This window comes from Rousettus aegyptiacus, unplaced genomic scaffold, assembly GCF_014176215.1.
Source record: "Rousettus aegyptiacus isolate mRouAeg1 unplaced genomic scaffold, mRouAeg1.p scaffold_m13_p_18, whole genome shotgun sequence".
NCBI lineage: Eukaryota > Metazoa > Chordata > Mammalia > Chiroptera > Pteropodidae > Rousettus > Rousettus aegyptiacus.
In genome coordinates, this window is record NW_023416293.1 from 11956862 (window position 1) to 11969379 (window position 12518).

The following is a 12518-nucleotide window of genomic DNA, read 5'->3' on the forward strand; positions in this document are numbered from 1 at the left end:
GTCCGCGAGAGAGAGGAGAGAGAGCGAGCTTGTTAAGAAGAAGATTTTCTAAGAGAATGAAGTTCCACTGTGCATTTTTTTCCGAGTCATTAGCAGCCTGAATTCATTTCTTTGACTTTCCACAACTGCAGTCAGGGTTTAAAAGCGGCTTTTTCTTCTTTTTTTTTCTTCTTCTTCCATCGTAAAGAACAACGTGTACGCTGGAGGCAGCGTGGCCAGGAGGAACACGTACGTCTGTGAGCGGGCCACAGAGCGCTACACGGCGCTGCAGAACGGGAAGGACAGCAGGTGAGTGGCGGAGCGCCCGGCGGCCCCGCGGGGGACCCTTGGGGACACACCTGCGCAGACAGGTCAGGAGGGGAGGAAGTGCACGCTGGTGAGACTGTGACCGGCCGTCCTTACCAAGGCATCCATCTGTCCTCTGTCCAGCGAAGGAAATACGGAAAGCGAGGGCTGAATCTCGACCTGAGACTCTCCAAATAAACCCCTTAAAAATGATCTAATACTTTTCTATAACCAAGCAGATCATACCATCCTAATGTGACCTTCATAACTTGTATATTAGTCTCTCATACACCTGCTGCGACCTTCTTCCTTCCTTCCCTTCACCCGCCAGCAAGTCATTAACTTTATCCAAATAACAGTCTTGATTTTTCTTCCTCTAAAGCTGATCATTGAGAACCATAAAATTCTCAGTGTTTTATTTAAGTACTGATAAACCATATTGTTTTTATTATTTTATAATTTTCGCTTCTTTTCACCGTGAGTTGTAATACAGGACTAGTCATCCATATATTGCAAAAGGTCTGGGGGCCTCTTCTAATAAAATTCTATTCCTTAGTCATTTCAGTAGAGTGGACAGATTGTTCCTACATTTATTTCTTCTTAATTAATAGACATGTACAGTAAGTGCTACTACAAGACATAGAAAGGTATCGTCCTTGGACATAAGATCATTCAGGCTAGAAAAATGATTGGGAATTTATTTCCCAACTGGGATTCTTTTCCCTATGCTAAGGCCAAATCCGCAGCTCCTTCCTCCTGCAGCAGTTAACGGGCGATTAATGGTATGAGCTAAATGTGTCTTAATAATGTTCCTAGCAGTGGTGCCGTGGCTATAATTGTGAATTTTTATTGTGTAATGGACAGCGAACCGCAGCCAACGCATCACACACACCACACTGACTTTTGGAAAGTGAAAAATGTCTCCAGTCGTAGACATTTTATTCACAAAAGTCATTTATTTCATACCTTCTCAGACTCACACAGGGAGAGCAAGTGTGTAGGACATCTTGCCCACGGAAGGTGGCGGTGAATCACAAGAATCGTGTTTGTCAATCACTATTCACGCCACTAATGTTCATTTCTTGTAAAAGTGTTTCGCTCATGAAGGGGGTGAGTCGGCTTAGCTGTTTAAATACCGAGTTCTTCAGTCGTAATGAACTGCAACTCTTCTTTCTTGCATTTCCATGGTCTTCCCAACTGTTCTCTGTCGAAAGCCTTACGGAGATGTCCGTGAGTAGCATGTCCTCTGCAGGTGCTGCTGTGGCTTCGGCTGTCCCCTCGGCACGACCCCGCCACCAGAAGTCCATGTCCGCTTCTGGCCACCCTCTTAAAGTTACACTGCCAACCATTAAAGATGGCGCCGAAGCTTACCGACCCAGGTAACGTGCTCGTCGCATTGCGTTTTGTTCATCATTAGTTCTTAAAAAGAGCGGCATCGCGTGAAAATGCACTTTAGGCAGCAGGACCTAAAGACCTGTGTGTGAGGATGCAGTGTTCCTGGCAAAGAAGTTGAACTGTAACATAATCTTGCTGTTTTCAAACATGTGGCTTATAATTTAAATCATTTTCTGGAGGAGTTTCCTTGAAGGATGTCATTTGAAACCCATTGTTAAAAGGGAAGTATTGCTGCCTGATACATCATGTAGGTAGTTGAGTTTCTCGTGATTCAGAAACAACAAGAAAAGATTGAGCCTGGATGTTGAGACCTCTGGGCAGTTGTCCCAGCTCCTGCCCATCACTCGTTCTTAGGGACACTAAAAGCTCAGCTCAGTGAAGAAGAAATAACTGGCAGGAGCTAGCGGTGAAACCGGCTCTCAAAGAGCCTTCCAGGCGTAAAATTATGTGACCGTTTTTCTAGTATTAGTCAGTGTTAGGAATCCTCAAATTCAGGAACATCTCTGATGGTTAGATTCGTTAACCGTATTTCCATTGTCATGTGCTGTCACCGAGGCCTGAGTTACAAGTAGCAAAAGATTCTATTCAGATGCTTTTGGATAAACAGTAACATTCATATTCCATGTTGCTGAATGACGTAAGTTTAGCGAATAGTAAAAAAAAGAGAAAAAAATGTATGCAGTGCCTCTGCGTTGGCATTCCTGTATTCCTCTTACTGACGAGCGTTTATCTTTGCATAAACGTCAGTAATTTCTTAATCGTTCGGAACCAGATTTTTAGAAAAGGCGTTTAGTTTCAGACCGAGATTGTATCTCTTTGGGTACGACGATAGGGCAGACACCGCATTCCATCTCTGTCTAAGGCGAACACGTCGAACAGGGATGACAGGTGCAGCCCCGCGAGGCTTCGGTCTAGTTCTTGGCCCCCCCATGCCCCCCCCCCGCCCTGGTTCTGAGCGCCGTGTCTTACCGCGTCCCCGCAGCCCCGCGCAGCGCGCGCCCGCCGCGTCCCCGTCCGCTCACAGCATCAGCGCCGCCACGCCGGACCGGGACCGCGACCGGACCCGCTTCCCCCGCGGGAGCTCGAGCCGCAGCACGTTCCACGGGGAGCAGCTGCGCGAGCGCCGCGGCGCCGCATACAACGGGCCCCCCGCGTCGCCGGCGCACGAGGCGGGCGCGCTGGTGCACGCACGGCGCGGGACCTCCACCGGCCTCATCAGCAAGATCACGTCCAGGTTCGCCCGCAGGTCAGTGCCGGGCCGCGGCCGTGCACCCCCCCCGGGGAACGCCGGCAGGAGCTGGGGGGGGGGGCCCTTCATAATCTTCATAATCTTCATAGTGATTTATTTTTTCCCAAAACATAGTGGTGTGACGTTTTATTATATTAGGGCTGCGCTTTTACAGAAATTTGGAGAAAAAAATTCGAGGAAGACATCAAATCTCTTTCCTGAAGAGAAAGGGAAGAAAAAAAATGGATGAAATGAGAATTTAAAAATTCTGTAGAGGGGAAAAGAGCACAAGTTGATATCAAAACTGTGTTTTAACAAAAACGTTCACCCTCCTTAACAGCCTTGGATTAGAAAAAGCAATTACATAGGATTCTACATTTATCCTTCAAGTAATATTTCTTCAGAACTCTTTTAAACTTCTCACCAATAATATGTCATTTCCCTTTTTTTTTCCCTAAAAAGTCTGTGCCTTACCATCGTATAGATGACTCACATAATTTAACATCAGAAAAACTTTATATCAAAACATAGTAAACCCAAAATGAATATATAAAAAAGTAAACCAATCTAAGAAAATAGTACATTTCTAATCTGATAAAATAGTAAAATTGCAGTGTCTTCTAAAAATAAGCGTGGATCAGTAGACATCGCTTGCATGAGCTGCCGGGCGCACTGAGGTCGACGCTAAGTCGCATCCCTTAGCAGGTGCTGCCCACCCCGGCGGAAGTCCGGGACGCGGAGCGCTGTCCGAGGTGCTGACGGCAGAAGGGTGCGTGTGACCGCGTCCGCGCTGTGCGGGGGCCCGTGGCCCCGGCGGGACCAGGCCGCGCGCACGGAGCCGCGGTGCACACGGCGTGTGGGGACCCTGCCGGGGTGTCCCACGGAGCGCACGGCGTGCCGGGCGCCCCCGCCCAGCCGACGGCCCGCCCTCCGCCTCGGCGTGCCGCCGGGCGCGCGCTCCTCTTGGCACCTGCTCCGGAGAGACCGCATTTATTTCGGTGTGCTCTGACCTAAACAGATTTGCATAGATGAATTTTTATTACACTTCCCAGGGAAAACGCCACGTGTTCAAAAATGGAAAATTTTAGAAACCCCAGTCCGTTTTGAGAACACATCTTATTATCCTTTTTCGTTCAAGTAGGAAAATGTGGTTTACACAATGCTTTTGTCAAGAAGGGCCTGTAGCTAAAGGCCCTAAGATGCATAAGGCGTTCACATTTTTAACCACCGGGTTAAGATGTCTTCATGTTTTAGAACTCAGTGGATGGATGTGTTTTATTAATTTGGGGTGAAGAGGGAGTGAGGAAAGTCGCACTTGATGTTATTCCAACTGGAGTCATTTTACATAAATAATGTAATGGTTAAAACGTTAAGAAAACATTAACTTAAGGGTTCAAGTTGGTAATTTTTCCCAGCTTTTTAATAGTATTTTTCTATCACAAGCCATCTCTTCATATGTTTAAACTGGTTTATAACTTGATGCTCCTTGTAGATACTTATTTACTTTTGAAAATGACGAAGTACTTAAAATTTTGGTAAACAAAAAATGTTAATTACATTCAACAAAAGGACAAGTAGTCGAGTTTTCCTGGTTCTATTTCACAGGTGGATATCCAGGTAAGGTCAGTATTTCTGTTTAAGATTGAATTTTTGTTTGTAGACTCACCTGCTTGGTTTGTTAGGCTGTTGGTTTGCTGTCATATTTTATCATGTGCATGAATCATTAGCATAACTTCTGAAATAAGTTAATTGCTTATTTAAAAATTGATCTTTATTTTTAGAAATACGTACGTGTTGAGCTTTATTTCTAACTATAAGGTTAATGTATTTTCTAAATTGAGCGGCTACTAGAATTCTGTTTAATAACAGGTATGAAGTTGAATCTTGCTATTGATAATTACTAAATACTTTTAACTTTAGATCGAACTAAACTAAACCAAAATTATAACTTTAAGATCATGTCTGAGAATTGGAAGATCATGTAAAAATTAAATAATAATAATCCCAAACTGTCACCTAGCCTCTGCGCTATGACAGTACCCAGTAGACGCTCAATAAATGACAGTTAAGTGTGGTTATGTTGAAACACATAAGAAATAGTATTAGAATGACTAGTAGCAGAAAACCGTCGTGCTAGAAATTTGCTCAACGGTTGATTGTATTTAAGGTCACTTTAGATGTCGGTTTTCTTGATCCGCTTTTCACTTTATCATTAAATCTCGCCCTTCGCTTTGTTTTGAGGGATCCAAGTGAAGGCGAGGCCAGCGGCAGAACCGACACCTCCAGGTGAGGAGCCCCTGTTAACACCTGGCCGCCAGGTGTGAGAACGCGCTTCCGAAACCCTGACAGCACTCAGTGAACACGGACGCAGCTAATGACTAGACAGTGCGTGCGTCGGCAGTGCGTCTTTTGGGATGGGTCCTCCTAAGTTGCCTCGCCGTTCCTCACATTTAAGTAAAACTCGGCTGTAAGTTTGTGTCTTCTCGACATAATTTTGAACGGCGTGCTTTGTAGAGAAACGGCCTTTCCGTCCTGGCAAATACGTCTCAGCAGAAGAATTAAGAGGTGAAATGTCCTGATCCTTTTCTCAGTAAAAGGACGTCACCGAAAGTGAGCCTTGCCAGGATCACGCAGAACGCTGCGGTGCCCGGGTATGTAGGGAGAGGGGGTGTGAGCCGCACGCCGTCGCGAGCACCCAGTGGTGGGAACACACCCGCCGTCCCTCACGGCTCCTGGCATTCGGCGCTGGTCGCGTATTCGTTCTGGCGAGGGGTCCCAAACGTGAGCGCAGTCAGACGAGGCGGAGGGTTTGGCAAAACCTGTGGCCAAGCCCGGCTCCCAGGGTCTGTGATTTTGTGATTGGCAGGGGGACGGGCCGCTAGAGGCCACATGAATGACACGTTAGTGCTTGTGTTCATACTTATAGGTGGGACATTTCAGAAACCAAGGCATTAAGGTGAGCGCAGGGCTTACGGGACGCGGGGTTCCGACACACGGCGACTCAGGACGAACTCCCCGGCTTCCTTCTGTCTTCCCTCAGCGAGTCGTCATTTCCGAGCCCTCTCGCCTTGTCCTTTCTCTCTCTCTACTCAGTTGTCCTCTGAGACGTGTAGTAGTGTGTAGTGTCACACGCGGCTGCCCATACTGCAGTTACCCTGCGTGCATCGCATCCTCTCAGTGTGACTGCAAGTCCCTTTGGTTCGGTCCTCATTGGGCTTTTGAACAGACTTACTGAATAAGTACCGTCTACGAGGTACTTGCTGGCCATTTGGCCCTCAGAACCACCAGGCGAAAAGTAACCATTTTACAGAAGAAGAAGCAGTAAGGAGCTTATGTGGGACCAGACCAGTTCCAGTGAGGGTCCGTCATGTCAGGGAGATAGTGGGCCATGATGGGGAGAACACGGTCTCTCGAGCCGGACCCGGTGGGTCTGAGCTGCGTCCCCCACCACTCACCACGTAGCTATGTGACCGTAGAAGCGTGACCTCGACTCCTCGTGCCCCCAGCTCCTCATTCAGACTTCCTCCTAGGGTTGCTGTGAGGGGCAAACGAGGAAACGATACAGACGAGGCCAGAACTTAGAACCCCTCCTGGCGCCTAGGAAGTGCCCGATAAATGGTGGCCGTTATCGTTAGCATCAGCATCTTTAGGAGCTTTCTGCAGCCATCGTTACCGTTGGCAACACCTTGGCGATACACATAGAAGACATCTCATATGTGCCTATTGTCTTCAGGTCACCCAAAAGTACAAAAAAGAAATTTTCTTTATTTTTCAAAAATGTGTATTTGCAAGCAGAACGCTCGCGGTCTTGGTCTCTTTCCTGTACAAATGTGTAGAAAGTGGAGAATCTGCTTTCGCACACTGAAAGGAAAAATATGGAAAGAACCGAAAAATTATTAAGTTCTTCACTTCTGCAAACCCGATCTATGTAAGAAAACATGCTAGTGTAGACAGAGGATAGTAAGGAAGGTCAAAACAGAGGCCGTCCTCGGGGCGGGGGGGGGGAGTCTACATTTGTACCAGCAAAGTAACAGAAACCTTAGTATCTCCCCGAAGGCAGTTCTGCAAATCGGGCAGTTTTATTACGCGCCGAATGACGACCACGTAGAGTTCACGTGCGTCCCGATGTCTGTGCTGAATGGGCTTTTCTTTCCCTTCTCTTCCTCGGCCCGCCCCTCCCAGAAGCACATCAGGGGAGCCGAAAGAAAGGGACAAGGACGAGGGCAGAGACTGCAAGCCACGCTCCCTGCGCTTCACCTGGAGCATGAAGACCACCAGCGCCATGGACCCCGGGGACATGATGAGGGAGATCCGGAAGGTACTGGACGCCAACAGCTGTGACTACGAGCAGAAGGAGCGGTTCCTGCTCTTCTGCGTCCACGGGGACGCCCGGCGGGACAGCCTGGTGCAGTGGGAGATGGAGGTGTGCAAGCTGCCCCGCCTGTCGCTCAACGGCGTGCGCTTCAAGCGGATATCCGGCACGTCCATGGCCTTCAAGAACGTCGCGTCGAAAATAGCAAACGAGCTTAAACTGTAGAGCGGCGCGAGCTCACGGGCTCAGGGGAGGTAACAGCCGGATTCTGAGGTACGGTTTTTGAGCGGTACCGGTGGCACCCGACGTGACTGGCCTGTCGATCTCCCCGTGTCGAATTTGCCCTTAACGCAATAAGGTTATACATAGTTATGAACTGTAAAATTAAAGGCAGCGTGAACTATAATGTCTGTAGCTAAAAAAAAAAAAAAAAAAAAAAAAAAAAAAAAGTAAGTTCACCTGTACAGGTAAGTATATTGTGTATTTCTGTTCATTTTCTGTTCATAGAGTTGTATAATAAAACAGATGATTGCTTAAAGACTTGTATAGTTTGTCGAGATTTCTGCACAGAAATGTACGTTTGATGCTTTTGAGTTGAAAATATTCTTCACTGTTATTTACATTCTGGTGGGTTTTTAAATTCTTACCTCCATCATGCAGTTTTGGAAATCGTGTCCAGAATGAAAAGTGCACAGAAATAGTCTTTATGATTGTAGCATGTACTTTTAAAAATTATTTTTAAATCATATTTTAAGTTTAGACCAGAAGCTGATAAATAGATCAGCTTTATTATACACAGAATTATAACCTGCTTCTCTTTGCTCTTATCCTTGTTACCAGACAAGGTTTAGTTGAGAAGATAGGAAATGTTTACAACGTTGGCACTTAGAGTTTTTAAAATAAAGTACACGAGAATAAACAATAGCTTTGCCTTGAGCTAACTGGGAGGAAGGGAGGAACCTGAAACCTACATCAGATTTCTTTTGGACTTTATGATAAAGTGTCTTCTGGCTCACTGCGAGTTGTAGCAGCAAAATTAAAAAGAATCAACACTTCGTCTGGCTGTTCCAGTGTAAACTGTCCACGTAGGTCTGCTGCCTTCCAAATACCACAGTGTCATCGCGGGAATGTAGTGATGTCGGGACTGTTTCATAGCACAGACTCGTCCTCACAGTGTTGATCAGTGCATCGGTTAAGACATAATGCCACCTCAGGAATTAACTGGCATTGGGAGCGTTCGTCTAATTCTCCTCCCATCCATTTCACCTTCCCCCGACACCTGCACGTCACTCCCTAAGAGAGGCTGAGCAAAACATACTATCGATAACAGCCTATCATCGATGTACGCTTATGTGGTTGATCCGTTTCTCCCCGTGTAACCCGTTTGTTTTTCCTGTTTTGCCAGATCTCTTGTATTTATGCCACGTCATTAACGCCCGCAACGTGCAGTTTTGTAATTGGGCATCTGCCTACTTTTCTTTCACAATTAGTGTTACATGCGATGTGAAACCACTAGCAAAGGTACATTTTAATACTTGTTTTTTTCTACTGAATTAGCCTTAGAGGTTGACTGTGCAATGTTATTTAATGTTGTAATTACTGTAATATCGACATAGGGACGGGCCCCATCTGCACACTCCTGAGAAATAGAAAGTGGACTCAGATTTGATCAGTTGAAAAAACACGAAAGCCGTGATAAATACTGTAATTCTACCCTACATTAGAAAGCTCTAAGTGTAGGTGACGTGCCGTTTCCTAATGGCTTCCAGACTAGGATGAATCTTCCATTCTGTACTGTACCGCGTTGTAGCTTTCTTCTGTACCAGTTCTGTTTTAGAATGAAGTGTATTTTTGCCTTAGCAAAGGGTGGTGTTTGGAAAAACAAAAACAAAAAACAGCTGTGTAGCCCCTTTTTAATCCAGTGTTCCTTCAAAAAAAACATCGATGCAAATCTTCTCACTTTCACTGGTGCACACTGAAATTTTACTTGAACGGTTCTCATAATAAAGCACTTGTCCTTTGCTCTTTATCAGAATGTTGAATTACCTGTTTTCTAGAACGAAAGTATTCCGTATGGGGAGTCGATGTCATGGGTTCTAAATTTAGTTGGCAGGGTGTGAAGCTCTCTGTAGGTTTTCACCAACATGTCATTATGACGAGAAATGGTTAATATTTTTATAGGAATTCCTATTGTTGAAATACTTTTGAAAAAAACAGACATCATGCCTTTCCCAAGGTAAAAACTGATTTTTTAAAATATTTTTTTCACTCTGTCAACTCTTCTGTGTTTATGGCAAGGAATTTTACTTCAATATTTTTTATGAGCTAAAAATGAAATCTTGATATTCACTTTAGATTTCCCATTTTATATATTCATTACCACATAATTATTTTGAAGATTTAAAGGAATTTTACAATATTTGCATAAATAAATACCAGTTTATGTTCACTGGCTACATGATATCAGGATTTCCTTGGTTTCTGTTTAAGTATTATCTGACACAACATCCCCGACATTAAATTAATTACTATGTGGAGACTGGGGGCACAGTATTTAATTTGAAAAATTAAAATTTGATAAATAATATGAACTATATTCCAGAACCTTGACCCAATAATATCCTCTAAGGTAGAATTTGGTGTGAAGTCCAAAAGGCTTTGTCATGAAGTGATTCTAAACCAACAGTTCCACCTCATAATGTGGGCAGCAAGATAAACGTGATGAGCAAGATACCAGTTTACTGTAAATGCTTCCATCAGCGCGTGTAAGTTAATCAAGATGATCTTCATTTTAAAAGTACCTATTGAGGTAGCTACCGTGTCTAAAGACGTACGAAGGAATTGTCAAAGAGGGCTTCTACTTCTCCAAGATTCAGGTCCATTTGAAAAGACACAACAGCAACAACAACAACGACAACAACAACAACACACCCAAACAGGAAACGACGCGCGTTCGAGCAGACGCGGACCACGTGTACGGAGAAGGGTGAGTTCTCTACGGACGTGAGAAAGGAAGGAGTTCTGAGAGATTTGAAGGACGGTCACAATTTAAGAGGCAGAATGGAAAAGACCCTTTAGAGGAAAGGCTTCAAGTTCGTCATGGTCGTAAGACACGTGTTAGAAATACGCCACATGTTCTGGGCGGGGGAGGGGAGGTGCCACTGTTCACGCAGGTTGAGGAAAAGCACATTATGTAAAGCACTGACTGGTAACCTCAGCTCGGATTTGCTCTCTGGTTGGAGAGGAGCAATTAGGGGACCCAAGTAAATGGAAAGGGTTGGAAGAATTCGTATCATTAAAACGTCCACACTACCTAGAACAATCTACAGATTCACTGCAGTCCCTATCAAAATTCTAGTGGCATTCTTCATAGTCAAAGAAAAAAACCATCCTAAGCTTAGTATGGAACCACAAAAGACCCAAACGGCCAAAGTAATCTGCAGGGAAGAAGAGCAAAGCTGGAGGCAACAAGCTCGCTGATTGCAAGCTATATTGCAAAGCTACAGTAATCAAAACAGCACGGCACCGGGATCCAAACAGACGCACAGATCCATGGAACAGAATAGAGAGCCCATCAGTAAACCCGCTACATGTATATGGTCCGTTAAGTTTTGACAAGAATATACTAAGAATGTGCAAGGTGAAAAGGACAGTCTCTTCAGCAAATGGTGGTGTGAACACTGGATATCCACGTGTGAAAGCATGAAACTAGACCGCTATTTTAACACCATACAAAACATCAACTCAAAACGAGTTAAGGACTTGACCATGAGACCTGAAACTGTGAAACGGAAGAAAACATCAGAAGTAAGCTTAACATGGATCGTGGCAATGATATTTTAGATCGTGCTTTTAGATCAAAAAGCAAAGGAAGGGAAATCCAAAATAAGCGACACTACTTCAAACCGAAACGTTTCTGGAAACCAGCAAAATGCAAAGGCAACCTATAGATAGGGGCAAATCTTGCAAACCATGTGTCTGGTAAAAGGTTAACAGCTAAAATATACACAGAACTCATGCCGATCAATAGCGACAAGCTATCAGTTCACGCCTCTTGGAATAACTCACCAAAAACTCGGAAGACAACGCAGGCTAGTGAAGACGTGGAGAAAGGAAACCCTTAGACCCTTTGGTCAGGATGTAAACTGGTGCAGCCACTGTAGAAAACGGGATGGAGGTTCCTCGAGAAATTAAAAATAGAACTACCATAATAAAAATAGATCCAGGAAGTCCACTTCTGGCTATGTTTCCAAAGGAAACAAAATCGTTATCTCGAAGATCTACACTCCCATGTTCATTGCAGCGTTATTCACAAGAGCCAAGCTGCAGAAACGCCCTAAGTGTCCAACAACAAATGAATGAATGAATGAATGAATGAATGAAAAAAGAAAATGTATTTATATATTTACTGTGAAATATTCAGCCTTAAAAAGTACGACAACATAAGTGAATCTGGAGGGCATTATGCTAAGTGAAATAAGCCGGACAAAGACAATTGCTGCATAGCATCACTTATATGTGGGGGAAAAAAAGCCAGACTCATAACCAACAAGGAGTAGAATGGTGGTGGCCAGGGGCTAAGACGGGGGGACGGTGGGGAGAGGTTGGTAAAAGGGAACAAACTTTACAAGATGAGTAAGGTTTGAGGATCTAATGTATGTTGCACAGTGACTATAGTTGGTAATACTGTATTATATAATTGAAATTTGCCGAGAGTAGATCTTAAGTGTTCTCACCAAAATATAAATATATAAATGCATGTATACATACACATATGTAAGTGAGGCGGTGGATGTATTACCTCAGTAGAAATCCTTACACGTCTATCAAATCATGTACACGCCAAATGTTACACTTTTGTCAATGATACCTCAACAAAGCTAGAAATAAAGGAGAAATAGAATTACCAAAGGATCCAGCAGTTCCACCCCTAACAAGCTCGGGAGTACGGAACGTGGGGACTCAGGCAGATGTTCGTGCTCATGTTCACAGCAGCATTATTGACAACGGTCCCAAGGTGGAAGCCACCCATGTGTTCACCGATAGATGAACGCAGAAGCAAAATGGAATGGATAAACAATGGCATTGTATTCAGCTTTACGGAAGGAAATGTTAACGCTTACCACAACTTGGTGGAACCTTAAGGGACCTGTAGCTAAGTGGCAGTAAGCCAGTCAGAAGAAGAAAAATGCCGCGTGAGGTGGCAGGTGGCCGGTATCACAGAGACAGACAGCAGAATGGTGGTTGCCAGGGGCTGAGGGGGGCAGAAACGGAATTACTGTTTAACGGGGACAGAAG

General features: G+C 44.7%; 1 protein-coding gene across 3 annotated transcripts in view; it reads left to right on the top strand.

Moving 5' to 3' along the window:
* Nucleotides 1-9249, top strand: part of MARK1 (microtubule affinity regulating kinase 1) — a 53084-nt gene extending 43835 nt beyond the window's left edge. For all 3 annotated transcript variants that reach the window (XM_036235462.1, XM_016165075.2, XM_036235461.1), the window contains exons 14-18: nt 188-288; nt 1500-1664; nt 2663-2926; nt 5150-5194; nt 7091-9249. In XM_036235462.1, coding sequence (XP_036091355.1) covers nt 188-288; nt 1500-1664; nt 2663-2926; nt 5150-5194; nt 7091-7445 — 930 coding nt within the window. In that variant the 3' untranslated portion in view covers nt 7446-9249. The remainder of the gene's footprint in view (nt 1-187; nt 289-1499; nt 1665-2662; nt 2927-5149; nt 5195-7090) is intronic.
* Nucleotides 9250-12518: the final 3269 nt, after the last annotated feature.